Below are 27,617 nucleotides of genomic sequence, written 5' to 3' on the forward strand. Positions count from 1 at the left end.
CCCCACACACACCCGCTCCTCCCGGGGGGAGCCGCCGCCCCGTTCCCCGCAGGACCACCCCACGGGGCGCGGCCGGACACGCGTGGCCGGTGCGACCGGCGCTGGGGAGACGGCGACCGAGCAGACAATTAAAGGGGCCGGGAGCGCCGCGCTCCGCTCCGCCGCCTTTGTCCCTCCTCCCGCCCGGCGGCGGCGGCGGCGGCGGCGGCGGCGGCGGCGGCGGCGGAGGCTCGGGCGGTACCGGCGGCACCGGCCCCGAGCCCGGAGCCGCGGCGGCGGCCCCCATGCACCGACCCCCGCCGCCCAGCCGCCGCGGAGCCCCGCACCATGCCCGAGCCGCCGGTGGCAACGCAGGACGGCGACCGGCCCCGGCGGGTCCCCGGTGGCGAGGAACGAACGGAACCGGCGGCCCCCACCGGCGTCCTGGGTAAGGTGGCACCGGGCGGCGAGCGGCCCCCGCGCCGCCGGGGTCGGGTCGGGGCTGCGGGGCGGCGGCTGCGGGGGATGGGGAGGGGGGGGGGGGAAAGGCGGGGGTTGGGGGGGGGCAGCTCCCTGCGGCTCGATGCGGATGTCGGCGGGGGCTCGGCCGGGATGCGGCTCCCCGGGGACGCGGCGGGGGGGGGGGGGGGGGGAAGCACCCCCTCCGGGAGGGCTCCGTGCACCCCCCAGGACAGCTTTGTGCCCACACCGGGGGTCCCGTCCCTGCGCCCCCGGGGGGGGGTTGTGGTCCTCCGGGGATCGAGGCTGTATGTCCCCTCCCCGGGACTGGCCAGTGCCCCCCCCGGCATGGGGGTCTACGCACAGGTCTGTGTCCCTGAGGACGTGGCAGTGACCTCCCCAGCACCGGGTCCACACACCCCCAGTGTCACCTCTGGGCCACACAGCCCCCCAGGAAGGTCCATTTGCCCCCCCCACCCCGGCCAGGCCCATGCCCCCCCCCCCCCGACCATCTCCATGCCCCGCGAGGCTGGGATGGGGCAGAGTTGGGCAGCGAGTGCAGGATGGGGGCTTTGCGTTGGGGTCCCCAAGCTGGGTTTGGGGTCCCCCCTGCATGGCCTTGGGGGGTGGGTGACGTCCCCGTGGCCACGGCCACGGCCAGGTTTGGGGTCCCCAGGACAAGGCAGCGCAGGCAGGGCCTGCTGCCCGCTGAGCAGCCGAGCGGGACTCCTGCCTGCGGGAGGGTGACCCACTTTGTGTGTCGTCCCCCCCCGCCCTGGGGGAACGCGGCCATCGATGGCGGGTGGCATCACCGCTCCCCCAGATGCCTCCTTGCCCGTTGGCCGCGGGCTCCGCTCGGCGGCGGGGTAGTGCCGTGCCCGTCCCCGGCACGCTGCAGCTCCCGTGACCTTATCCCGGAGAGCCAAGGTGAGCGGCACGGCCTCGGCACTCCCGGGGCGGGGGGGGGAAGCGGGTGGCCATGGTGGGGAGCAGGGACAAGCGGGGACGCCGGGGCTGGGATGCTGCGATGCTCCGCCGCCGGTGGACCCCGTGTGCCGGTTCGGTGATGGCACCGGCTGTTGGGAGGGGGCCGGGGGCAGCTCTTGAGACGAGAAGGACCCCGTGGCCGGAGCAGGGTGAAGGCAGGGTCTGGTTCCCCCCCCCATGCCCAGCCAAAGTGGGGGGGCAGGAGCGGCGCTGGGGACCCCTCTGTGCCTCCCCCACGTTTTTTCCCTTGACCTTGGGCAGGAAAAACCCTCCTGCACCCGGCGCCGAGGCCTCGGGGTGAGCACCCACCCCCCCGTCACCCCAGTTTGGATGCTGCCTCCGCCTCTGTCTGTCTGGGCCCCCCCGGTGCCCCCACCCCGCTCCCCGGCTGGGTTACACCGTTCCCGGTGGGGCCTGAATAATTCAGGGTGGGGGAGCTCACCCTGCCGGCACCGGTGAGCGCGGCCACCAGTGCCACCAGCGCCACCAGCGCCACCAGCACCAGCCCCCCCAGCAGCGCAGGGACATGCCCCGGGGTGGGGGCAGGATCGGCCCCACGCCAGGGGCGGCTGGCTGGCAGCCCGGTGCCGGCCCCGGCTTTCGCCCACGGTGCCAGGACAGGGCGGCCTTTCAGAGCCCAGCGCCACGGCCCCTTCCTGACGGCGGCTCAGGCGATGAGTTTGTCAGGTCTCAGCCTGGCTGGTGGTGGGGGCCAGCTTTGCTCCCCCAGCCCAGAGGTGTCCGGGGGTGCTCGGAGATGGGGATCATCCCCTGGGATAAGCTGCCAGAGCAGGTTTGGCGTTTCCTGTTTTTCGGGGCTGGCAGGTCCTGGTGTGAGCGGCGTTTCCGGAGCCCCGGGACCTTCCCAGCCCTGGGGCGGCCAGAGCGGCTGTGACATCCCCTGGGCATCCGCCCTCCCATCCTCCTGTCCTGTCCTGGCTCTGCCACCCTGGCTCTGGAGGGGAAACTGAGGCAGGGAGGTGGCTGGACGCTCTGCTGGCGTGGGGCAGGGAGAAACGGGGACCCACGGGGACCCAGCACCACCGAGGAGCCTCATCCTGCCCTCCCTGCCCGCTCCAGGCAGCGTTTTGGGATGCGCCTGGTCCCCATCCGCCCCGGGATGTGCGATGGGGACACTGGGCACAGGGATGGCATGTCTCCGTGGTGTGGGCACCCCACAGCAGGACAGAGACCGTGTCCCTGCGCTGGCCCCTGTTAGGGGGTGACAAGGGGACCCTGGGGACCGTCCCCATCCCACCTCCCCGCAGCGGCGCGGGCCCTCCCCGGGTTTCCATGGAGACCGGCTGCTTTTTCTCTCTCCCCATTTTTCCTGCGGTTTCCCATCTCCCGGAGCCGCGGTCCTGCCGGATCCCGGCCCCGCCGGATCCCGGCCCTGCCGAGGGGCTGCGAGCGGAGGTGAGGGGTGCAGGGGGGGGGCTGCAGAGGGGCACCCCGGGGCACCCCGCAGCAGCCGGCACCCCAGGGGTGCCAGGACATGCCACCGGCTCCTCCCCAGCAGCTGTCGGGGCCTTTTTGGGCACCCTGAGCTGCAGAAGGAGAAACCCGAGCCGGGGCCAGCGTCACCGCCGGTGGGGCCATGACCCGCTGCCATGGCCGCTGCTGGGGACGGCCACCGCCGGGGACACGCTGGGGGTCCCCGTGTCCATCCCATGCACCAGCAGCTGAGTTGTCGGTGCTTTGAGGTCCAATTCCCAGGGCTGTGGGTGGGGGGATGCTCCGTGGGGTACTGCGATTGCTCACCCCCTCTTTCCTTCCCTCCCTCCCTCCCTCTTTCCCTTCTTCCCTCCCTCCCTCCCTCCGGCAGATAAGCTCTTCGGGAAGCGGCTGCTCCAGGCCGGGCGCTACATCATGTCCCACAAAGCCTGGATGAAGACGGTGCCCACGGAGAACTGCGATGTCCTCATGACCTTCCCAGGTAGGGGGATGCCCGGGGTACCTGGGGCTGGCGGTACCGGTGGGGATGGTGTGGGGCTGTGGCGGGGGTGGGGGGCGTGGGGAGGGATGGGGACCGGGGTGGGCTGCGCTGGGAGACGCGGACACCCTGGTCCCCGCCGCGGTGCTGACGGATGCCGTCCAGACACCACCGACGACCACACGCTGCTCTGGCTCCTGAACCACATCCGCCTCGGCATCCCTGAGCTCATCGTTCAGGTCCGGCACCACAAGCACACCCGTGTCTACGCCTTCTTCGTCACCGCCACCTACGAGAGGTAGGGTCCCAGCCGTGTCCCCAGCCCCTGCCGTGCCCCCCTGCCATGTCCCCCACTGCATCCCCAGCTGCCTCCCCTCTCCCTGCAGTTTGCTGCGTGGGGCTGATGAGATCGGGCTGCGAAAGCCGGTGAAAGCCGAATTTGGTGGCGGCATGAGGAGCTTCTCCTGCGAGGAGGACTACATCTACGAAAACATCGAGAACGAGCTTTACTTCTTCACCTCTCAGGTGGGCTGCGGAGGGACAAGGGACATGGGGCAGGGAGGCAGGGATGGGATTCTGGGCAAGGATGCAGGGCAGGGATGCTGAGTGAGGATGTGGGGATGGAGGGATGCAGGGATGTGGGGATGCAGGGCAGGGATGGAGGAATGGAGGGATGCAAGGATGTGGGGATGCAGGGCAGGGATGTGGGGCTGGAGGGATGTGGGAATGCTGGGCAGGGATGGAGGAATGGAGGGATGCAGGGATGTGGGGTTGCTGGGCAGGGATGTGGGGATGGAGGGATGCAGGGATGTGGGGATGCTGGGCAGGGATGGAGGGATGCAGGGATGTGGGGATGCTGGACAGGGATGCAGGGCAGGGATGGAGGGATGCAGGGATGTGGGGATGCTGGACAGGGATGCAGGGCAGGGATGCAGGGATGTGGGGATGCTGGACAGGGATGCAGGGCCATGGGGCAGAGAAGGCAGGTCCTCTCCCCCTCCCCTGAAGAAGGAGCTCAGGAATCCCCAGGCCCAGCTGAGGATCGATCCAGCCGTACCCCAAACTGGGGACAAGGCTGGTGCGGGGAGGGGACAGGACAGGGGCAGGGGCTGGGGACACGGGGGTGGCAGTAGAGGGGCTGGGGGTCAGGCGGTGGGACCATTGCTGGGGGCTCAACCCCGCTGCGGTGTCGCAGGAACGGCAAAACATCATCAGGTACTGGCTGGAGAACCTGCGCGCCAAGCAGGGCGAGTCGCTGCACAACATCCACTTCCTTGAGGGACAGCCCATCAGTGAGTACGGCACGGCACGGCACGGCACTGCCACCCCACTGCCCCCCCTCCCTCTGCCCACCCTGTCCCCGAGCCGTGCTGTGGGGTCCCTGGAGGACACAAGCCCGGCGGGGGTCCCTTGTCACCCCGTGTCCCCATTCCCAGGGACGGGGTGGTGGGCTTCATGGTGGCCATGCCCTGTGGTGGCCGGGCAGTGCCAGGGTTGGGCGCAGAGCCCCGATATACCACGGGTCACCCCAACCCCATCCTCTCCATTGTCCCTGCCCCAAACCCCACCGTGCCAGGGTCATCTGGGGACACGCATGGGAGAACTTGGGGGGGGGCTGGCAGTGTCCCCGCAGCCCCGTCCCTCACTCCGTGTCCCCCCGGCGCAGTCCCAGAGCTGGCGGCCCGTGGCGTCATCCAGCAGGTCTTCCCCCTGCACGAGCAGAGGATCCTCAAGCGGCTGATGAAGTCCTGGGTGCAGGCGGTCTGTGAGGCCCAGCCGCTCGGTAAGGTGCTGGGGGGGTGGTATTGGGGGGGTGGTTTGGGGGTCCCGGCCCCGCTCACGCCACCTCGACCCCCACAGATGAGATCTGTGACTATTTTGGGGTGAAAATCGCCATGTATTTCGCCTGGTTGGGCTTCTACACCTCGGCCATGGTGTACCCCGCCGTCTTCGGCTCCATCCTCTACACCTTCACCGAGAGCGACCAGGTGAGAGGGGTTGGGAAATAGGGTAAATCCCTGGATTTGGGGGGCGGGGAGGGCGTGGGGTTTTTTTTCCATCCCTCCTTGCTCCGGGCTTTCCCTGTGATGCTTTAATGCTGCTGACCTGGGAGGCTCCCAGTCCCACGGTGGTGGGGCTGGGGAAGCTCCATGGGGCTCCCCAGGGTTGTGGGGAGGGGGGTGTTGGGGACAGGAGGGGACCGACCCCGGTGCAGTGGGTACCATCTGTCCCGCAGACCAGCCAGGACATCTGCTGCGTGGTCTTCGCCATCTTCAACGTCATCTGGTCCACCCTCTTCCTCGAGGAGTGGAAGCGCCGGGGGGCCGAGTTCGCCTACAAGTGGGGGACGTTGGACACCCCGGCCGAGTCCATCGAGGAGCCCCGGCCCCAGTTCAGGGTGAGCCCTTGGAAGGGGAGGAGGGGGGAGATGTTCCCGTGCCTGGGGGGTATCCCCAGGGCTGGGGTCCCGACCTCAATGAGCCACCCAGGCTCCGTGCAGAGAACTGGTACCTTCATGACACCCCCCGTCCCAGCACCCCGAGGGGGTCTGTGCTGGGTCCCTCCAGTCCTGGGGTCACGGAGGGATGCCGTGGGGCTCCCCGCCGTGGGGAGAGTCACACGCTGCCGTGTCCTCCCCCCCCCCCCCCCCGCCACCTTCCTCGTTAGGGCGTTAAGAGAATCAGCCCCGTGACGAGCGCGGAGGAGTTTTACTACCCGCCATGGAAGCGTCTGCTCTTCCAGTGCCTGGTCAGCCTCCCCGTCTGCCTCGCCTGCCTCTCCCTCGTCTTCCTCCTCATGCTGGGCTGCTTCCAGCTCCAGGTGGGTCCTCATCCCCCCCCCCCCTGCACCGGGCTGCCAGCACCCCCCCTCTGTGAGGCTCACCTTGTCCCCATCCCCGTCCCTGTCCCTGCAAGGAATTCGTGCTGAGCATCCAGGAGCTGCCCCGGATCATCCGTTTCCTCCCCAAAATCGTCCTGGCCGTCATCGTCACCGCCTGCGACGAGGTTTACAAGAAGATCGCCTACTGGCTGAACGATATGGGTGTGTGGCAGGGGGGTGGGGGGTGGCGGGGGTGCTCTGGGCAGGGCTGGGTGCTGGGACCCCCCCCACACCCCAAGCCCCCCCCCCCCAACCCTGAACCCCCCCCTCCTCTGCTTTGCAGAGAACTACCGCCTGCAGAGTGCCTACGAGAAACACCTCATCATCAAAATCGTCCTGGTGAGGGGGGGATCCAGGGGGACACAGAGGGTCTGGGGGGGGTCTCAGCGGCCACCCCGCTCTCACCCCCCACCTTCTTTCCCCCCCCAGTTTCAGTTTGTAAACTCATACCTGAGTCTTTTCTACATCGGTTTCTACCTCAAAGACATGGACCGGCTGAAGGAGGTAAGGGGCCGTGCCGGGGGGGGGGCGGCGGGGCCGGCCTGAGCCCCCCCCTCCGGCATCGCCCGGACAGACAGACGGACATCCTCAACCCACCCCTGCCACCGTCTCACCCCCGCTGTGTCCTCCTGGGGGGGCTGGTGTCCCCGCATGCACCCCCACCACCACCACCACCACCACCGCGGTCCCTGGCTGCTGCGCTGCCGGCCGGGTCCCCAGCTCCCGCCGCTGCTCACGGTGTCTCTCTGTCTGTCTGTCTGTCTGTTCTTCTGTCCCTTCCACAGCTCCTGCTCATCTTCTCTCTCTCCCAAAGCCTCGTGCGTCAGCTCAAAGAGGCTCTCCTTCCCTTCATCCTCCTCCACCTCCACCTCTCTCTCATCTTCTTTAAGGGCCTCCTGGGCTTTTGCTGGAGACTGGGAGTATCCAAAGTAGGAGCGGGGAGGGGGCGGGGGGGGCCGGGCATCCCCCCACACTCCACCACGGGACCCCCCGCCACCCCCGGGAGGGACACGGGTGTCCCCAGCCCCGGTTGACGGTGGCACATGCGACCCCAGGTCCCATCCCATCTATTGTCACCAATGGGGGGTTCACAGGAGTTGGGGGGGCTGCTGGGCTTGGGTGTCCTGCTCGGCCATGGGGAGGAGCAGGGACCCCGCGGGGGCAGGCGATGGGGATGCAGGGACACACAGACCCCTCCCCAGGTGTTGTCCCCCCCAACCCCGGGTGACAGTGCCCCCCTCCCCGGTGTCTCCCCCCCCCAACAGATGCTGGCCACGCTGCTCATCACCCGCCAGTTCCTGCAGAACGTCAGGGAGGTGTCGCAGCCCCACCTGTACCGGCGGCTGCGCCGGGGGGACCTCAACCTCCGCAGCCTCCGCCAGCTCGCCCACGCCGTCCTCCGCCTGCTGGCCTCCCACCGCCGCCCCCCCAACCCTCCCGAGGGGCTGCGGGGGGAGAAGAAGTGTCTGAATGGGGGTTGCGGGGTGCCGGAGGAAGAGGAGGAGGAGGAAGAGCGGCGGGAGTCGGACTCGGAGGAGGAGAGCGCCCTGGACTGCGGGCTGAAGCTGAAGAAGGTGAGCTTCATCGAGAAGGCGGAGCGGCGCGGCGGGGAGCCCGGCGGCCCCGAGGAGGAGAGCTTCCTGGAGGAGGGCAGCCCCACCATGGTGGAGAAGGGCATGGACCCCGCCTCCGTCTTCGAGCTGTGCGAGGATGAGGAGGAGGCCGAAGGTCCCCTCCCCGGTAGCCCGGTCAAGGCGGCAGAGCCGGCGGTGGTCCCACGGGCCGGCAGCCGGAGGAGGCGGGGGGCGGAGGGCCGGGAGGAGGAGGAAGGTGAGGAGGAAGGGAGGAAGCGCAACCGGGCGTCGTGGATCGACCCGCCGGAGGAGGACTACTCCACGCAGCTGACGCAGGCGGAGGTGGAGAGCTGCATGAAGAAGTACGAGGTGAGCAGCCCACGGTGGGCACGGGGGCGGTGGGTTACGGTGTAACCCCCCTCCCCCAGCCCCATTGCAACCTGCTCTTCCTCCTCCTCTTCCTCCCCAGGACACCTTCCAGGACTATCAGGAGATGTTCATCCAGTTCGGCTACGTGGTGCTCTTCTCCTCCGCCTTCCCCCTGGCCGCCATGTGCGCCCTGGTGAACAACGTCATCGAGATCCGCAGCGACGCCTTCAAGCTCTGCACGGGGCTGCAGCGTCCCTTCGGCCAGCGGGTCGAGAGCATCGGGCAGTGGCAGGTGGGCTGGGGGGTGATGGGGGGGGGCTGGCGGGGGTCCCCGATGGCTGAGGGTGGGGGGGGGGCTCATCCCTGGCTCCGTCGCTCTTGCAGAAGGTGATGGAAGCCATGGGCGTCCTGGCCATCGTGGTCAACTGCTACCTGATCGCCCAGTGCGGGCAGCTCCAGCGGCTCTTCCCCTGGCTCAGCCCCGAGGGAGCCATCATCTCCGTGGTGGTGCTGGAGGTAGGGTCCTCTTACCCACCGTCGGTTACTGTGGGGTCTCCCTGGTGGGTGACGAGGTGTTGTCTCACCTCAAACAGCCACGGGCTCCTGCAGACCTTCCCCTTCATGGATGGAGTCTCTAAACCCTCCACTGCAGCCCCCGCGGGCGATGCGACGGGGGGGCTGAACCCCCCCCAGGGTCTTACTGTAGGGTCTCTCTGGTGGGTGACGAGGTGTCATCTCGCCTCAAACAGCCACGGGCTCCTGCAGACCCTCCCCTCCACGGATGGAGTCTCTAGAACCTTCTGTGATGCAATGGCGGGGGCAGAAAGCCCCCAGGGTGTTATTGTAGGGTCTCTCTGGTCCCCCTTATCATCGCGGGGTGCACTTCGGGAGGGGGCGGCGGTGCCCGTGGGGGTGGGATGGGGGTGCTCAGCCTGACCCACCCACCTCCCCGCAGCACTTCGCCCTCTTCCTCAAGTACATCATCCAAGTGGCCATCCCCGACATCCCCGCCTGGGTGGCCGAGGAGATGGCCAAGCTGGAGTACCAGCGCCGCGAGGCCTTCAAGGTAGGTGGCACCCTCCTCGGAGGGGACGAGCATGGAGCTTGGGACCCCCTGTCCCCCATCCCTGGGGTGCCCCCGAGGTGTGTGTGTCCGTCCCCGGGGGTCTGACAGGCTCCCCGTTGACAGAAGCACGAGCGGCAGGCGCAGCACCACTTCCAGCAGCAGCAGCGGCGCAAGCGGGAGGAAGAGGAGCGGCAGCGACACGCCGAGTACCAAGCCCGCAAGGAACGCGAGTCCAGCCGCGACGAGGCCAAGCCCGAGGCCACCGGCCAGGACCCGGCCCACGAGAAAAGCCAGAGCAAAGGGAAAGGCTCCGGGGGTTCCTCGCACGGCTCCGACAAGCCCAAGCGACCCAGCTCCCTCCTGGCCACCAACAACGTGATGAAGCTGAAGCAGATCATCCCTTTGCAGGGCAAGTTCCTCTCCGGGGGGGCCGGGGCCGGCAGCACGGCCACCGCCAGGTCCCCCCAGTCGCCCACCGGCAGCGAGAACAAGCTCCCCGGCTTCCTCAGCTTCAAGTTCCTGAAATCCCCCGAGACTAAGCGGGACGCGGGGACCGAGAAGGTCCAGTCGCCCACCAAGCCATTCAATCCCGGCAAGCTCTTCAACTTTGGCAAGTCCGAAGGGGTTGGGGGCAACGGCACGGCGGCCACTGCCTCCCCCCAGCCCCGGCCCGGCCCCTCGGCGGACACGGGCGAGCGGCAGGTCCCCAGCAAGTCCCATCTCAACGGGGCGCCAGAGGAGGGGGGCCGAGAGGAGCCGGAGAGCCGGGCAGAGGAGGAGAGCGGGGGCTATAAACTCTAACCGGACTTTTTGGGGGTCCGGGGGCAAGCGGGGCTACCTGCCCCCCTCTCCAGGCAGCCGGGGACATCGTCACCCTCTCGCCTCCCCTCGCCGTCCCCCGCCGCAGGGAGGGCTGAGCTCGCCAGGGGCCAGTGCTGGCCCCGCGCTCTGCACCGTCCCCCTATGCCGCGTCCCCTCGTGTCCCTCCAGCCCCCCCGCCGGGACCCACCACCATCCTGACCCCCAGCTCCGGCGGGGATCCGGCACCGAGGACACCAGAGCCCAGTGCCAGTGGGGACCGGCCACGGCCTCGGATGGAGCATCCCGAGGGGTTTCCGTCGGTGAAAACGGGTGGGAGATGTCCCCAACCGGCTCCGTGCCACGAGCCCAGGGTCCCGCAGGAGCCAGCACGGGGAGACGCCGCGGTCCAGCCCGAGCGGACAGAGGGGACCTCGGTGCTGCCAGATCCACCCGGGCTCGTCACCACCAAGGGGACAACGAGACATCGGCGAGAGGAGCCCGATTCACCCGTGCCTACAGCCCCAGCCGTACAGCCATTGCCGGGGTCCCGCCGCCACCGGGGGCCGTGCCCTGCTCCCTCCCGCTCCCGGAGGATTCCTTCCCAGCACCGGGACGTTTTCCTGCCCGGAGCCCGGCCGGCCGGGAGGGACGGGGGGGGGTGAGCGGCCACCGCCGGCCACCTGGATCCCCAATGAATGCATGGGCAGAATTGCACTAAAACCCAAACAAAACCCAAGGCGAGCGACTCTCTCTCTCTCTCTCTCTCTCTCCCCGCCGTTCTTCATCCCACGGCTCGAGGCGGCGGAGGCGAGAGGTGGCCACCGGAGCCGAGAGGTGGCCACCGGAGCCGCCGTCGGACGAGTCCGGCTGGCTGCGGGCAATGTCCCCGAGCGACCGCAACGCGAGCCGAGGACGGTCCTTTCCCCTCTCCGCTTTCTTATTTCCTGGAATTATTTCGCAATAAGGCACACGCTGGAGCCCAGGAGAAGGACCCGGGGCTGTGTTTTTGGGGGTGGGGGGGTGCGGGAGGGGGGGGAAAGGTGATTTCTCTGCAAGGGCAGGGTTGGGGGGGGGGTGTGGGGTGGGAGCAGCTTCGCTTCTGCCGGGGGGTGAAGGAATTTGCCGTCGCTGGGTCTAGTCTTAGTGCTTTAAGGGCCGCCATCCTCACTCCGGCTGTGCGGGGAAAAGGGGGGGGCTGCTTCGCTTTAGGGGCCGGGAGGGGGGGGGTGGCACCCCCACGGAGGTGGCCCAGGGGTGACCCGGTCAGGGACATCCAGCCCTTGCCACCTCCCCTCCCGCCCCTTGCCACCAGCTCTGCTCTCTCAGCCACCAAACCATTTCCAAAGCAAGCAGGGGAGAGGCGGGGGGGGGGGGACGCTGCCGGGAACCGAGGGGGCGGGGGGGATGACACCCCCACCCCATCACTGTGCCTGGTCCAGGCCCGGGTGGTCTCACGGGGTCCCCGCACCCCTCTCTCCCCAAGGCCTGGGCTGTAGAAAAACGTCAGGTTGTTTTTTCTCCCCCCTCCCTCTGTCGCCATCTCTTTCCACACATCGTGTCGTGGGTTTTGTTGTGGTTTTTTTGGGGGGGGGGGGCTGTCTTTGAATCAAGCCATTTTATAGAGCAATAAAGGGCGGGAGGGGGCAAAGGGCTCCGGGGGCCGAGGTGCTGCCCATGGTCCAGCGCAGGGAGATGCTCTCCCTGCCGGGGAGGGGGGGGTCCCTGTGCCACAGAGGGGACAAATTCCCCCCCCCCATCAGCTGGGGACAGCCCCGAGCTTTGCTGTCCCCAGCACCGCGGGGGCACACGGAGCCACTGGTGTCCCCCACCTCGCTCTCCCGTACCAGCCGTGCCCCCTCCCGGGGCAGGAGGAGCGGAGGATGCAGGAGAGAGATTTCTGGGCCGAGGGCAGGGAAAAAGGGAGCACTGGGCTCCGTGGTGCTGGGAAACTGGGACACGGGGGGGTCCTGGGGAACCCTGTGAGAGCAGCACCCCCCGGGGCCATGGCCCAGGGCAGGAGCAGCCATGGGAAATGATGGCAGGAGGAAAGAGCCCACCAGGCGTTGGGGTACTGGGTTTTGGGGTACCAGGTAACCCCCGAACCACCCCCCACCCCTGCCTCAGGCAGGGGAAAAGAGCCCACCGGGTTTTGGGGTACCACATAACCCCAAAACCCCCCACTCCTGCCTCAGGAGGTGCCTCAGGCAGGGGAAAAGAGGGTACTGGGTTTGGGGGTACCAGGTAACCCCAAACCACCCACCCCCCTGCCCCAGGAGGTGCCTCAGGCAGGGGAAAAGAGGGTACCGGGTTTGGGGGTACTGGGTTTTGGGGTACCAGGTAACCCAAAACCACCCCCCAACGCTGCCTCAGGCAGGGGAAAAGAGCCCACTGGGTTTTGGGGTACCAGGTAACCCCCAATCCCTCCCCCCCCCCCCCCCGCCCTGGCTGGGCACCCTGCCGCCCCGCTGTCCCGATCTCGGGGTTCACCTCGCGCCTGCCTGCACCCCGAGATCAGAGCCCCCTCCCTTTCTCCATCTCATTTAATTTCCCTGCTTTGGGGTTTGGCGGGGGGGGGGGGGGAGGGGGTGGGCAGCCCCCCCTTTCTTCCCCCCCCCCCCCCCCCCAACACACGCTGGGTCTTCAAGGGAGTTTCTTTTATCCCCTTTCCCTCCTGAGAGTAACGGCCTCGGTACCACTGACCCCCCCCCAGCCTGCCGGAGGAGGGGGGGACAGAATCCCGCTGCTGCCAGGACCCCACAAAGTCCAGGGCATTTTTAAACATTTCTCTATATAAAAATATTTCTACGAGCAGCCGCCTGTCTGGTATCTCACTCTTCCGGGCAGTTACTGTACAAAGGAGGGAAGAATTAGGTTGTTTTGTTGGTTTTTTGGTTGGGTTTGGTTTTTTTTTCCCTCCCCTTGCTGTGTTTTATTTCTTTGGAAATTAAAAGAAATGAAGGGGGTTATTTATTTCTTTTTAATTTATTTTGTCATATTTTTGTAAAACCTGCAGAAATGCAATAAAACTATATTTCAACAAGCCTGAGGCGTGGGCTATAAATTATTGCTCGCTCAGGGGGACGAGGCTCGGGTCCCCGGTCCCCAGGGAAGGTGGAAGGGGACATTAGGGACACTGTCACCCCTCGAACCCCCTTCTAGCGCAGGACAAAGCCCCGAGATGGCGACGCCAGGATGAGCCCCCCCCCCGGTGCCATCGGATGCCGAGCGCCCTGCGGCAGCCACGCCGCGCATATCGTCAGGCAGAGGAAGAAAAAAGAAAAGTTCTAATCCTCTAAATTCTGCAAATTTATTTATAGACAGTATCAAACATGGAATAGTTTAAAAATAAATGCGAAAAAAAAAAAAATAATCCAATGGCCGTGACATTCGACTAAGGGTGTATTTACAGTCGCTCCATGAGGGCAGCCCGTCGGCAACACGCAGCTTTGGGGGGAAAAACCGCCTTCTCCTGGCCCCAGGAGACGGTATTTTTGTAAAAGAGGAGAATTGAAGTTGCGAAGACGGGTTGGAAGTGACAGAGACTCACAAGCTCGACGCCGCGTTGCCAAAAGCAGCCCGGGATCGCGTGTGCCCGACGGAGCGGAGGAGTTCGAAGCAGTGGCCGAGGAGAGAGAAGTGGGAGCCGCGCCGAGACCCTCAGCTGTGACGCGCCACTGGCCAAAGACGGGGCGATTTGACTAAAAATACCCAATAAAGCCCCTTAACGGCACCCTCTGCGCTATTAATGAGAAATGAATGCGCTGGGAAAGGGGCAGAGCTGCGGCAGGGACAAGGGGGTGACTCAGCTCTGACCGTCCCTTCCCGTTTCTTACAGAAAGGGATTTGTCACCCCACGTCCCCGAGAGCCACCAAGGAACAAAAGCCACCAAACAAGCCATCGGACGCGAGGGCCGGTCCTGCTCCCCCCTCGTCGCACACATAGATGACACTTATCGAAGTATTTGACCTGTTAAACTGTCCGATATCCTGTCTCACAAATAAAATCACTGCGTGTGATTAACAGCGACATCCCAGGGACGACAACGCTGCGAGTCACCACAGAGCCACCAGGGGCAAGTCATTTCTGGAGCTGGCAGCGAGGAGGCAAAGTGAAATATTACCTCTAGCCAAATTAAAGCCTGCTCCCTTCAGGCAGGCGAGGAAATTAAAAGCAGTTCTAGCCCCAAAAGCACAAATTCCCACCCTCCTCGTGCAGCTGGAGGGGGCAGCGTCGCTTTCCCACAGGGCGAGGAGTGACCTACGGGAAAAACCCGGTGGCCACCACTGGCCCACAGACGTGCCTGGCTGGCCCTGCCTCACCGGAATGATTCATCCAGCCGCCGCCCCTATTAAAAAAATAAATCCCGATTTGAAATAGGGTCAAGTTTTAAAAGCGCTGCCCTTTGATCCCGCCAGCTCGATACTCCCTTTCGGGTTTACATCAGCAAAACCTGGAGCTCGGCCACAAAAGGTTAAAGCCACCCAGATTCCTCGGAAAGCGTTAATGCTGCCAAATAAGGCTGTTTTTAAAAATTCCTAGAAGAACCCGATTCTAAAAATCACACACGTAGGGAGCCTTAGTTCTTCATACTTGAGGATATTTCGCCTTTCAAGCCAGAATCTCAGCGCTAACGAGAATCTGAAAGCCGGTACTTCATTCCCTTGTTGCAGTTACAAAGATGTTCTTCCCTGCAGGCCGGGTTCAGCCTCTTTAATATCTACGAGCTGGCTTTTTTTTTCCCCAGCAGTTAAAAAAAGACGAGGTTCTGGGAGTCCTATCTCCTCCCTGACATTAAACTCTCAAGATGACACACATCTTTCATATAAAATAGAACCCAGCTGCCGGCGCACGCGTTCGGGGACGAGCTCCCCAAGTCGACGCCGTGACGGGGAGGTTGGACGCAACCACCAGAGCCAAAAGTGAGCTGTCATCACCAATCCGCCCCGAAAACCTGCTGACTCAGCCTTTTTTTGGTGACCGTTAGCCACAGACATCCCAAATGAGGTGCTCGATGAGCCCCCGGGGCTGCGCTCCCTGCTGTCAGGGCAGAGGAAGCCGACGGTGCCATCAGGACAGCATGAAGGTCCATCTGGGCTTACCCAAAGCCGGGATGAAATGCCCCCTCCTGGACGCAGCACCTGCTCTGCTTTAAAGAAAAGGGTTTTCCCCGCTCTTCTGTTCCACATCTAAAAATCTCAGATAAAACCCAAAATGAGATAGATCAACTGGAAGCCCCCCTCTGGTCACGGTCAGCGACACACAACTCCTCTGCTGCCAGGCTGACGTCGTTAATTCAGGAAAATAAATTGGTTTTCCTGTTATAGATATGCAGGTCTTTTCAAAAATCTTTAAAAAATGAAGCTAGTGATAAACAAACAAGCCAGGAACTGGAAAGTGGTAACAGAGCTGGGAGCTGCAGCGCTAGAAAATAGCCAAGACTAAAGGAGCTCACCCAAAAATAAAGCTTGGAAGTTACAGCTGTTACAACTACCGAGAGGGAAAATTTTAAGATTATTGTCCAGTATGTTCAAAATTCACCTCACGGGAAAAACGTCCAAACACCGACAACTGAACGGCTGCATAAGGCACGCACTGGAGAGGGCAGGAAACCCCTTTTCCAGTTGATCCCGCTCCAAAGCCAACTTCACAGCTCTCCCACCCGGAGCATCGGCACAACCCCAACCAAGCGCACTCTCCTGGGGCCCACCAGCAGCTTGGCACATCTACCAGGACGACAGAAAACAGCGTCAGGGTTAAGCCCGTCCTTCAGATTCATCACAACCCAGCTCAGCAACCAGCTCCCGACAGTCGCTGGGACGCGTATCCCAGTCCACCAAACCAGTATGGTGCTGGCGCTTCATGTCTTGCCAAGGCTAAGCAAACAAGTCCTTTTTTTTTTTTTGGGAAAAAAAAAAAATAAATCACATTTAACATATCTAAATTATTCTAAAAGCATGTCCTCTTGCAGTGAAATGCATCTAAGAAACTTCTTCCCACCTTAAATATTCCCGTGGGAAAGAGCTTAAAGCTGGGATAGCCCCGGTCCAAGCGGAGCCGCAGCCTCGGGCAGACGGGAGCCGATCCTCTCCCGCTCCCTGTTCCTCGTGGAACGTGGTTTCAGGGCTTGTCAAACACTTTTCCAGGTGCTTGCAAAGTCCCTAAGCTTTGCTCAGTCCTCCCCAGCTCCGTACAAACGCAAACCTCCTGGCCAAATTCGGCGTTTCCCAGTGGGAAGGAGGCCGGAAGGTAGCCTCCAGCCTCCTGCTCAATGCCAAGGGCAGATCTGGAAAAACTTCCAAGGACAGACCCAGGAAACACCTTGAGAGCGGAACACGCCACCGGTACCTGACTGATCACACTCTGACACAATCAAGGGACCCAGCAAACTGGGAGCCAACCACCGACGTCAAGGATTCCCCCAGACTTTGCTGCTCACAGTCACCTGTGAATTCACAGAAAATGCTGAAGTCTGCCCTTTCTTTCAACATTTTCCCATCTCTATCACACCAGTAATTTTTGTTACTACTTCTCCCCTTAAAAAAAAAAAAAAAAAAAGAAGTGATCGTATGCTATCGAGAATTAACCTAAATAAAACTGTAGTTTCCCTGCGCATCAGTCACTAGTGTATTTTTGTTAGAAAAAGGCAGTGCCTAAGGTGTTAATATTCTGAATTACGCAGCGCACACCCAATTGCTTGCACGGGGCACGAGCTCCGGCGCCGTTTAACACGGGACAGACCCCTGCCAACAGGAATCCGCTGGAAGGGGCTGCTCTGAGACGGAGCCATCATCCCCGGGTATCAAGAAACACGTTTCTGCTGCTTTGAACTTTTGAGGAGAGATGAACTATTCAACTGAAAGAACAAAATTCCGATCTCTGAACAAGTATCTCAAGTTTTCATTAAAAAAAACCCCAAACCTTTAGTAGACATCGGTAACAGAAACAATAAAAACACCACTATGCGGACAGATACAAAAAAAAACCCCAACCCTGAGGGTCACTAAGTCTCAGTCACTTTGTACAGAGGGAGCTGGAAGTTGGAGGAGCTGGGGGTCGTACAAACAGTGCAGTCGGCAAAAATCCACCAGGCTTTGTGGGGTTTTCAACATTTTTGTTGTTGTTTTCAATGCACTAAGGCACCAGGAAGTCACAGTTAGGCAAGTAGGATGTTCCACGCGACGTTCAAACCCCAAACACTTACCACGGATTAAAAGAGAGGTGAAGGGAGGATCACAGTGCGACAGCCCGAGGACAAGGCTCGTTAGCCACGGAAGCAGCACGGAAAGGGAGCTGGAAAAGGAAGGAGGAAGGAAAGAGGAAGGAAGGAAGGAAGGAAGGAGGAAGGAAGGGAGCTCTCGCTTCCGATGGGATGGAATGGGATGTGGAAAGGCTCACTGTGGGTTTTCACAATCCATACTGCTCGGACACAACCAACAACGCCAAAAACCCAACAGGTTTGACACTTAAAAATCAAAGTTCAACGACTTGTTTCTCCATCGCTTCAGAACTACTTTAAAAAGGCAACTTTCTTTTACCTCCTAAAACCATCCAAAATGCTCCAAAGGCTCCCGTAACCAACAAGATCGTTTTTAAAGACACGGAGGGCACAAAGACAGGGGGGTTTACAACAGGAAGGGACTGCCAACTGTCTTTAATAGTACATCACTCTGTCTCGTGGAGAAGTCAGCAAAGCTCACGCCTTGCCGTACCCAGCGAGAATTATACAGCATTTTACAACTTTAAAGCACTGTACAAACACCACCGCAAGGCCGCGGCTCCCCTAAACACATACATTGGTCACACTTTACCACCAGCTGCACGTCCGTTTGTTCTTTTTGGTACCTCTCAGCTCTTCAAAGGATTCTTCAGCTTCGGCTTCAGCTGATCCCCGCGAGGCCGGAGGCGGAAGCGGCATCTTCCGAGTCCTGCACTTTGCACAAAAGCACTTTGGGCGAGCGTTAACTCCGGGAGGAGCCCTCTGGCCATCGCCGGTAAATCACACGGAAAGCCAAGTCTGTTTCATCTTCACCAACACAGTTGGCATTTTCAACAACATCCCAGGAATTCGGAGGTTACTGCCGTAGCAAAAAAGGTAACGTGGTTTGGTTTTTGTTTTGTTTTGATTTTTTTTTGAGGCAGGTACAAAGTTCTAAACTACTGGGTGTCAAGTTAAATTCACTCACTGCATCAGAAACTCGGTGCCTAATGGACATTTAGAAATGCAAGGTGAGCTGTGCCCTGCTCTTCCTCGGGTTCTGCCTCGCAACGTACGGTCGTCAGCAATCATTTTCTCTCCCTTTGTGTCCCCTTCGCCCCCAAACCCGGCTGTGGGGCCAGGTTGGATGGGGACACCGTGGAGACGGGGACAGCGGGGACTCTCAAAGCTGGCAGCCCCTGCAGCCACGTGAAACGAGGCCGATCGGGGATCTCCAGAAAAACATTCGTGCCATTTCTTGAATTGGTGTTTAGGATTTGTCAACGAGGAAAAAAACACAGCTATAAATGCAACAATTTAAACTAACACAGTGTGAAGTCAGCTTCTCACGTTAAAGCAGACACGACATCATTACTAAGCTACACCTTCCCTGTCCCCCTTCAGGCAATGACGCTCATTTCCTTTCAGTCTCTGAACCTCTGAATCCACCTTGACGACTTACGGGGCTCTGTTTTGGCTCTTGCCGAAGAGTCAGCGAAGGGTTACAGGCAACAGGCACTGAACTGTCACAGTCCAAAAGAGATCGGTCTTCATCAGAGACCGTGGAAGCTCACATTTTGATCAACTCCGAGTCCTGGACTCCATTCCAGACAGGCCAATAGGGCAGGAAAACACAACGTACCGTTATTGGGAGCCGGCAGCCGAAAGAGAGAAGTAGATCTAGTCACCGAGGTGCTCCCGGACTCATCCGGCCACGCGCTGCCCGCAGGGTGTCCACCCAACTCATCCATCGGCCGTCGCTTCAAGACGCCGCCGATCAAATACTCAGAACGGGGTAAGAGCATCCTCTTATTCCAAGGGAGAAGTCGCACAGATCAGTCCGTTCAAGACCAAGAGACGGTTCGAATTTTAGAGCAACAAAAGCAACACCACCTTTCACTTGGAATCCTCCGTGGCCACCGAGGCGTGGGACAACCCTTTGCTGCCAAATGAGGGTGGCCCTCACGGAACCAACCAAAAGAACACAACTGATATATTGAGTTGACAACACGGTTGCGAAGATCAACGTGACCCTAAACAACACCCATGATTTATTATTCTTTTTTTTGTTTGTTTGTTTTTAGTGCAGTGCCAGTTTCAGAAAATTTGAGAAAAAAAAACAAATAGTGAGGCCCCACACTTATGGCTGGATTGGGCATAGCCAAAGAAGAGTTAATGACTTGGAATACGTCAACGGGAAGATGAACGGGAAAGATTCTGTCACCAAAGGGTTTGTAATAACCCTCGTCTCCTACCCAGGCGCCCATCGCTAGACCTGGCTCATCAGGTAACAGATTCCACAAAACCTGTGAAAGTGACAGTGTATATTTTTAGAAAGGAGGAACTAAGGTTATACTACATCGTTTACTGAATTGTTCCACCATCGCTCCGTAAGTTTTACGGCATAAATAAAAAATGGAGAGGGGAAAAAAAAAAAAAGTAAAATAAATACATTGGCTCCTATGAAGTCAGAAGTGGTTTGGGCTGCATAGTGGAAGGGGGAGAGATGGGGGCAAGGGGCAAAATTTACACACTTTGAGACAAAAACAGGAAGCGCCTGCAAAGTAGGAGAGGAGAAAGCCAAGAGTTTAAGTGTCCTCGTTCATATCCTGGCTGTCTGTCCGAGCGATTTTCCGTGGCGGCGCCGAATTCTCACCTTCGATTTCCACCTGCTCTTGATCTCTCTTCTTCGCCGCATTCTGTCGGGACAGAGAAAGCCACAGTGAAACCCTCCAAAGCCCTGGATTCTAGGGGGAGTTGGCGTCAGTAAAACAAGTTTTTGGACGGAATACAGCGATGCAATGACCTGACTGACTGAGACACCGGAACAAACTCTGAAGAGGATTTTGCCTGAAGCCAGAAGGTGTTCCTTTTAGATTGTTCCTCATATTTGAGGGTGGGACCAGAAGACCAATCCTTGATCTCAGCACCTTTTATTTATAGATCTCAAATATCGCATAAACATGAGTAAGATCCTCTTTCCCACTGCTCTGAGTCAGTCCCTAAACTTATCTAAATCTCCCAAAGCCTTCCGTCACATACAAATAATTTCTTTGCAGCTTTAAGGTTCCTTATAATTTTGCCTCTTTCCATGTTCTCCCGCCACCTCTGCTCTGCCCACGATTATACTCGCTGCTTCCACACCTCCCCTCCTAAATCCTCGCTGTGTTCCGAGTACGCCCAGCCCAGGTATCCCAGTCCCTTGTCTCAAACACTAGCTAAAAAAATACTAATTTGTGTGTTCCTCATAAGAGAGCTCAGACTTTTGTACCCAAGGTACTTACACGGCCTCATTAGAGCATTCCCATTCTGCACAAGCTCATCCTGCTTCTCCCGACAGCCCCGGGGGGGTAAGAGCAGCTTTCCCAGCTGTAAAGGGGGCGCTGAGGCCCAGGGAGACCAATTTGCCACAGTCACAAAGGAAAACTGTGGCAAGTGGGAGATGTAACTGCAGCCTCCCAAGTTCTAGGCTAAACACTGAGTTAATGTCCCTTAAATTGAAAGGAAAAAGTTGTTGTTGGTTTGTTTTTTTTTTTAAAGAAGGGTTGTGCAGAGACAGAGCCTCCTTACACTGTCTTTTGCTGAAGCGCAGATCGCACTTTCTTTTAATTAATCCTCCATATTTCGGTTGGGATCAATATTCAGCTCAATCAGCCCGAGTCAGCAAACCAAGACAAAACCGTTAATATTAAGAAAACACAACCATACCTTTTTGTCCCACTGCTGATGTAAATAACGCAAAAGTATATTTGTTTTTTCTGTTACTATGACTGTCAAAAAAAAAAAAAAGAGAGAAACATACCCAGGTCATTTTAAAGATGACTTTTAAAACAGTGCAGTAATCACCGCATTATTTCCCATAATAAGTATGGTCCTTCTTAATAAAAAGACAGTGTGTAGGATGACTTAATAAGGATAGAGGAAAAGCAAAAAAACACAATAAAAGTAGATATACACTGCTAATCACTGTGGTGACAGTTCAATAACGTCACCCAATCTGGAGTTTAAAACAAGGGAGTTTATGTATACACCAGATTTTTAACATTAGAAAAGAATAGCGTCATTAAAACCCTCAAACGTTAGCGGGGATGTCTTACTTTGTTCAGATGGATATTCTCTTGTGGGAAGATATACTGAGGGTCTTCTATTCTGTAGAAGAATTGCAAAAGTTAAAGAACAAAGGGAGCAAAAAGCTGATTTTGAACCCAACCACAGTTAAACCAACCAAAAGGCCCCCATCAACGCTGGCTACAAACGCACAGCGATATTCCGCCCTGTTATGTGACACTGTGCAGCTACAGCTTTTTAAAACCCACATATAAAGAAGAAGGTCCATTTTTCTCGTGTTTTCCAGGGCATAAGACTGCTATTAAAGAATATATATATAAAGAGAGCACCACAGATGTGGTTTGGCTGATGCGATGCCACATTCCTCACCAAAGCAAGCCGGAAGCTTTCCTTGCCAAATCTCAACTCGTGAACTATCAGCTGCGATTGTACGTATTTTTTAAGAAACAAAACACTCATTTCAAGTTTCTTTCACTCTGGCACCCTTTAAGCCATGCAGGAAAACCTTCCCCCCAAAGCGGCAATACTTACTGATGCTTTACATACAGAATCCGCATGGAATCTGCTGAAGTTGCTTTTGTTGTAGACGGGTAATCCTTTCAAAAAATCTGCCTAAAAAAAGACATGGAATCAAAACAAACAAGTAGGTGAGGAACGCGGAGTGATATCCGGGTGGTTTGTTTGCTCTGTGCTGAGTCTCGAAGGACTCGCTCGGGGTCATTAAGATAAACAACCGCAGGAACTGGAGGATGCTGCCAGGTCCCAGCCAGAGAGATGGCTGCTGGATACAGAAACCTGCCCAAAATTGGTTTTGTCAAGTTAAGCCAACCCCCCCCCTCAGCTTCTGCATTTGGCTCGTTGTATCCCCAAAGTTCAGTAATTCGGTTAGAAAGCTGCTAATTAAGTCTGGTTTGGCACGTCGGTGATTACGGGTGAGCTCTGACAGAAGGGGATTCGCACCACAGACACAAACACCGCTGATGAGGGGAGCAGAATTCCAGAATTCACTGTAATTTACCAGCAGAAACCACAACATCCCATGAGAGACTCTGCCACCGCTTCGCCCACGTCTGAAGTCATTGTATTACACCAGATCAAACCAGTCGCTCTTTCGCCTTCCCAGTTAACATTCTCTGTCACAGACCAAGGCTGGTCCCACAGAGCAATAAAAGCCTCCGTGGCCTCAAATCCCAACCCTTATCGCGCCCTTATCAGTCTGGCCCAACTTTATTTCTATTTTTTTCAAGGATCACATCCCTACACGCATCAAGGCTTCTGGTACATCAAAAAAAAAATAAATTAAAAAAAAAAAATCCCAAGTTTTGCTGGAAGCAGTTCGATCGCTCACAACAAAAGTGCGGATCACACAGGCCAGCAAAGCTCTTTGCTAAACAATGTTGTTAAAGGAAAGAGAAAATGGGTAATAAATTGCCAGCAGTGTGGCCAAGAAGGCCAACAGCATCCTGGCCTGTGTGAGGAACAGCGTGGGGAGTAGGACTCAGGAGGTGATGGTCCCCCTGTGCTGGGCACTGGTGAGCCCCCACCTCGAGGGCTGTTCCAGTTTTGGGCCCTTTCCCGCAAAAAAGACCTTGAGGGGCTGGAGCGGGTCCAGAGAAGGGCAACGGAGCTGGTGAGGGGTCTGGAGCACAAGTCTTGTGAGGAGCAGCTGAGGGAGCTGGGGGTGTTCAGCCTGGAGAAAAGGAGGCTGAGGGGAGACCTTCTCACTCTTTACAACTCCCTGAAAGGAGGGTGCAGCCGGGGGGGGTCGGTCTCTTCTCCCAAGTCACAGGAGATGGGACAAGAGGAAACGGCCTCAAGTTGCACCGGGGGGGTTCCGACTGGATATTAGGAAAAATTTTGACACAGAAAGGGTTATTAAGCCTTGGAATGGGCTGCCCAGGGCAGTGGTTGAGGCACCATCCCTGGAGGGATTTAAAAAATGGGTTGACATAGTGCTGGTTTAGTGATGGTTTATCAGAGTTAGGTTGATGGTTGGACTCGATTATCTCAAAGGTCCCTTCCAACCCAGACGATTCTATGAATAAATGTAGGATGTAGGAATAAATGGGCAATAAGAAGAAGAGAGAGAGGCCCCGAGACATCCCTTCTAAATCATCATCACCCGTACTGTAACGATATTTGCTTAAAGACTCAAAGGCTCTTACACTGAACACTAAAGGATTCTACTCTGGGACAGACATCACCTTATTTATAAGCAATTTTAAAAGGGCAGTAAAGCAGCAGATGACAAGTCATTTAATTCCAGCGTTAGAAGCAACACGTAAATGGCCACTGCTGCTACACAACTGCCAGGCTGGAAGACATTGTTTTCATTTAAATAGAAGCCATTATTTTTATTAAGGCTGCATCTTTAATTCAAAACAAAGGGCTATAATTAGCCAAACCAGAAAATATTATTCATACTTTTGTTCTTAAAAAGAACTCTACTGACATTCTAGTTGACACATCCAACCCTTCCCACACGCCTGGCTGGAGAAATAAACTTGTTCAAACACCGGACTTGGGTTCAAACAGGGAATTGCAGATTTTTCTTGCCTGTTTTAACCCCCGCGGGATGGACACGATTTCCCCAGGCCTTCCCTGCCTTCGGTCGCGAGTTCTGCGGGACAGAGCCCATGGGTCCCCTGCGGAACTCAGGAATTACGGCACGATCTTCCTGCTCTGCTGTAGGAGAATCCCTGGGTTTGGGACCGCGCTGTGCTCTCCACTCCCCACTCCTGCCCCGACGGATTTCTCTGCTCATCCCTTCTCCTCGACATCCACACTCGGCATCAATTAGCAAACATATACAGTACCCAAGGACTCCCAGGCTGAAAAGGATGGAAAACCCTCTAACGACTCCTGAAGGCACAGCCAGACACGCTTAGGGTCTCCACAAAGCCCAAGTTTAAGAATTACTAATTATATTATTCTGTTTAGGACTGAGGAGCTTTAAAAACATCCCGTTACATTTCAAAGCATCTCGCCTTCCCATTGCATTAAATTTCCAGGCTTTTTTATGACAAAGTAACCTGCTCCGCTCCACCAGCCTAATCCAGCGAGAGACAGACACGGCCTTGATTTCTTTTATTGCAGTAAAAGCCTGACAACTGCTTGGCTCTAATACAGCTTATCGGAATGGAAAATAACTGCTCTAAATAAGAGCAGGCAACTCCAAGCACCTCTTCAACAAGCTACAGCTCACCCCAAGTTCCTCAAGGGATACTGTTCCCCACTTCCCAGCTGGGGATTTGGTCTGGCAGAGCCCACGTTTCCCTGGAAAGCGGCTGGGTGAGAGGGATCGAGCTCTCGCTGGGGATTCTGCAGTCTTTTAACGTGCTTTTACAGCGCGGTGTGTTACGTCCAGCAAGCTGCAAAAATACTGTTACGATTATCAGTCAAAATGCAACTTAAATGGTGAACGGGGGGGGGGTTTTCAGCCCCTCTCTATCGTATAAATAACTAAAGCAGGGTATACACCAAAGCGCAGACTCGCACGCAGGGAGGTTCCTACGCTCAGACAACACCCGGAGACCTCAGTTTTAACAGCCACGAGCATCCCCAGCTCTTGGCCACCACCTTTCCCTTTTTTCAGGCCAGCAGTAGCTTGGGTGGACCAGCTCCAGCCCCGCCAGCAGTGTCCCCTGCCCAGCCATAACTTCAGAGCAAAAAAGGGACACTAAAACAAGGAGAAACGGACCTTTTCCAAACCCAGGCTCCAGCCAGCACGTTAAGAACTCACCACCAGTTCCGCTGAAGAGTCTGTTTGTCACTGACACAGACTGTCCCTCCCGTAATGATAATTCCACTGCGCACACGCACATTTCTGCCTCTATCTGCCGATTCGATCTCAGAGATCACTGTAAAGGCCCCCTCGAGGGAACTGCCAGGAATCATATTCCTGGATAATTCAGAATTAGACAATACTCCCAAGTGCAGTGATCCTTATCAGCTCCAAGGGCAGCGGATAAATAAGCCCCGGTAGGTCAGTGCTGTGTTTACACACCTATGGCACAAGGCACACCGAGTCACACCTCCCGCCTGATGTCACAGGAGGAAACGTTCCCCCCCCGCCTGCCCTCTGCCACTCTTTAACCAAGGAAAGCACACCCCAGCCAAGCCGCTGAAGCTGATGGAGCTTCCCGGGTAGAAGCGGAAAAACCAGCCCCCCCGAACCCAGCCAATGCCCCATTTCCTTTGGGGAAAGGCAAACTCAAAAAAAAAAAAAACAACCCAAAAATCAACAAAACAAGCCCAATTATGCAACCTCAGAAGACAATACTGGTTCCTTCTACAATTTGGGAAGTGAGATAGAGACACGACGCATCTACTGTTCCTGTGTCAACAAGAGCGCTCAGCTTCCTAGGAAGACAGCAGTTCTCATCTAAAAGCAGGAATGTGAAAAAAAAAAAAATAATCCATATACACGTGCCCCATTCTCAGCTTTTTAAAAGGAATTGCAGTAACAACGCTCGGAAAGATGAGGCCCAGCACAGAGATGCTGAAGTCAGGGCTCCGTCCCAGCACGATACAGGCAAAGGTGGACGTGGGTTAGAGGAAAATCATTAACACAGCCTTGGGAATGGCCACAGGGACCACAGGGACATCAGTTTGTCCCCTTAGCTACTGAGCTTACGGGGGGGGGGCAGAAGAAAAACTCTCTTTCTCCAAAAATTATTACAAAGGGAGGGAGGGAGAGAGGGAGGGAGACTGGAAGCTCTTGGCTGTGACAGCCACCGCTGAACACTCAGGGACCAGACCAAATCCCTGTTGCTGCTTTGGGGGCACAGAAAGGATTGAACAACCTTCCCACCCTCCAGCCCTGGGGCCATGGGAGCACCCCACACCCAGGAGGTGCCCCAATTTCCCCTTTCTGCCCCCCCCCCCCCCCGTTTTGGGGGTGGAAGAAACGCCCTGCACACTGGCAGTGCCCCAGCTGCTCTCAGCCCCCCATCCCTGAGGGTGGGGAAGACTCCACACCTTGGGGGAGCCCGAGCCCTCCAGCCGCGGTGGGGAACAGCCCATACCACAGCCCCCCCTAATCACATAGAGGTGGGAACCCCCCCAGCCTGGGGTGTCCCAGCCCCCCTGATGCCTCCCCACCCCAAGAGGAGGGATGCAACCCCACTGTAGGGTGTCCCAGTCCCCCTTATCGCCCCACCAAGAGAAGGGGTGTGTCCTCATCTTAGGGTGTCCCAGCCCCCCCCAGCTCCTCTTATCCCCCCCCGCCACAAGACAAGGGGTGCTTCGCCAGTTTAGGGTGTCCTAGCCCCCCCAGCCCCTCCCTGCCCCAAAAGAAGGGGTGCGTCGCCAGGTTAGGGTGCCCCTACCCTCCTTAGCCCCCCAGCCCTGGGGGTGGGGAGCCCCGCCACCTTAGGGTGCTACAGCTCTCCGCCCCTGGGGGTGCGAGACACCCCCCCCGGTTCGGGATGTAACGCCCCCCCGCACCCCTCCCCTTCCCCCGTCGCTAGGGACGCGCAACACCCCCGGCCCCCCGCACCAGAGGGTGGCTCACCCCCCACCGCGGGGTGCCTCGGCCGGGGCCCCCACCACCCCCCCACCTCGGCCCAGGCCCCGGGCGGGGAGGCCGGCGGCGGGGAGGCCGAAGGCGGCGGCCGCGGGCCCCCCCCTCCCCGGGCTGGGTGGGGCAGCGGGTCGGGGCCGGCGGGGGAGCAGCGGCGGTCCCCCCCGGGCCGCGCTCCCCTCACAGGGCCAGGCCAGGGGCGCCGCCATTTCGGGCGGGGGGCGCGAGGCACCTACCATCTTCGCCGCCGCGAGGAGCCGCCCCTCCCCCGCCACCGCGCCTCGGCCCGCCCACTACCCCCGCTGCCCGCCGCCGCGCGCGCCTATTGGTCCCGCGCTGCGCCCCTCTCGCCTCCTATTGGGCGCCGCCCCCGTCACTCAGCGCGGCGCTGAGGAGCGTAGGGTTGGGTTGAGGCAGGAAATGCCCGCTCGGGAGGGCCCGGCGTGGGAGGGTGGGGTGCAGGGCGGGTGGACCCGGATGTGGCGCCGGCCGCGGGGCACGCTGGGAAATGTAGTCCGCGCCCCATTCCCCTTGGCCCTCCTTAATGAAGACGTTGTTAATTACGCGGCAGGAACGAGGCATTTCATTAGCAGCTCTGGGAGAAGAGTGGCCAGGGGAAGGCAATTCCCTCCATCCCGTCCCCTGCCCGGAGAATAAGGAACCGGGTGCCAAAGTGCCTGAAGGGGATGGAGTGGAGCGGAATGGGAGAGTCCCAGAGTGGTTTGGGTGGGAAGGGACCTTAAAGTCCCCCCAGTGCCACCCCCTGCCCTGGGCAGGGACA

General features: G+C 58.8%; 2 protein-coding genes across 3 annotated transcripts; one reads left to right on the forward strand and one right to left on the reverse strand.

The window, feature by feature from the left end:
• Positions 1 to 327: 327 nt before the first annotated feature.
• Positions 328 to 10,786, forward strand: ANO8 (anoctamin 8). Its single transcript, XM_074163986.1, has 18 exons — positions 328 to 427; positions 3,251 to 3,361; positions 3,524 to 3,656; positions 3,745 to 3,883; positions 4,554 to 4,650; positions 5,025 to 5,141; positions 5,219 to 5,346; positions 5,595 to 5,756; positions 6,026 to 6,178; positions 6,274 to 6,400; positions 6,522 to 6,577; positions 6,668 to 6,742; positions 7,024 to 7,167; positions 7,504 to 8,181; positions 8,282 to 8,473; positions 8,566 to 8,697; positions 9,137 to 9,247; positions 9,371 to 10,786. The coding sequence occupies exons 1-18, from the start codon at positions 328 to 330 to the stop codon at positions 10,046 to 10,048; spliced, it is 3,333 nt and encodes a 1,110-aa protein (XP_074020087.1). The 3' UTR covers positions 10,049 to 10,786.
• Positions 10,787 to 13,340: 2,554 nt separating this feature from the next.
• DDA1 (DET1 and DDB1 associated 1) lies at positions 13,341 to 27,137 on the reverse strand. Of its 2 annotated transcripts, none has more exons than XM_074163991.1 (5): positions 27,073 to 27,137; positions 21,844 to 21,924; positions 21,342 to 21,393; positions 20,953 to 21,014; positions 13,341 to 19,943 (listed from the first exon to the last, which is right to left on the reverse strand). In XM_074163991.1, the coding sequence occupies exons 1-5, from the start codon at positions 27,073 to 27,075 to the stop codon at positions 19,833 to 19,835; spliced, it is 309 nt and encodes a 102-aa protein (XP_074020092.1). In that variant the 5' UTR covers positions 27,076 to 27,137; the 3' UTR covers positions 13,341 to 19,832. The 2 variants fall into 2 exon arrangements, with proteins under 2 accessions (XP_074020092.1, XP_074020093.1); XM_074163992.1 differs by having other exon boundaries at positions 17,151 to 19,943; positions 21,859 to 21,924; positions 27,073 to 27,086.
• Positions 27,138 to 27,617: the final 480 nt, after the last annotated feature.

Source organism: Numenius arquata, chromosome 25 (assembly GCF_964106895.1).
Source record: "Numenius arquata chromosome 25, bNumArq3.hap1.1, whole genome shotgun sequence".
Classification (NCBI taxonomy): domain Eukaryota; kingdom Metazoa; phylum Chordata; class Aves; order Charadriiformes; family Scolopacidae; genus Numenius; species Numenius arquata.

Bases quoted from the DNA above. Each gene is read 5' to 3' on its own strand.
- ANO8 (XM_074163986.1), top strand. From the start codon at position 328: ATGCCCGAGCCGCCGGTGGCAACGCAGGACGGCGACCGGCCCCGGCGG. The intron at 3,884-4,553 runs GTGGGCTGCGGA...GCGGTGTCGCAG, and splicing joins TTTACTTCTTCACCTCTCAG to GAACGGCAAAACATCATCAG. The intron at 7,168-7,503 runs GTAGGAGCGGGG...CCCCCCCAACAG, and splicing joins GGAGACTGGGAGTATCCAAA to ATGCTGGCCACGCTGCTCAT.
- DDA1 (XM_074163991.1), bottom strand. The intron at 21,394-21,843 runs GTAAGTATTGCC...ATTCTTCTACAG, and splicing joins ATTCTGTATGTAAAGCATCA to AATAGAAGACCCTCAGTATA. The intron at 21,015-21,341 runs GTAAGACATCCC...TTTTTTTGACAG, and splicing joins AGAATATCCATCTGAACAAA to TCATAGTAACAGAAAAAACA.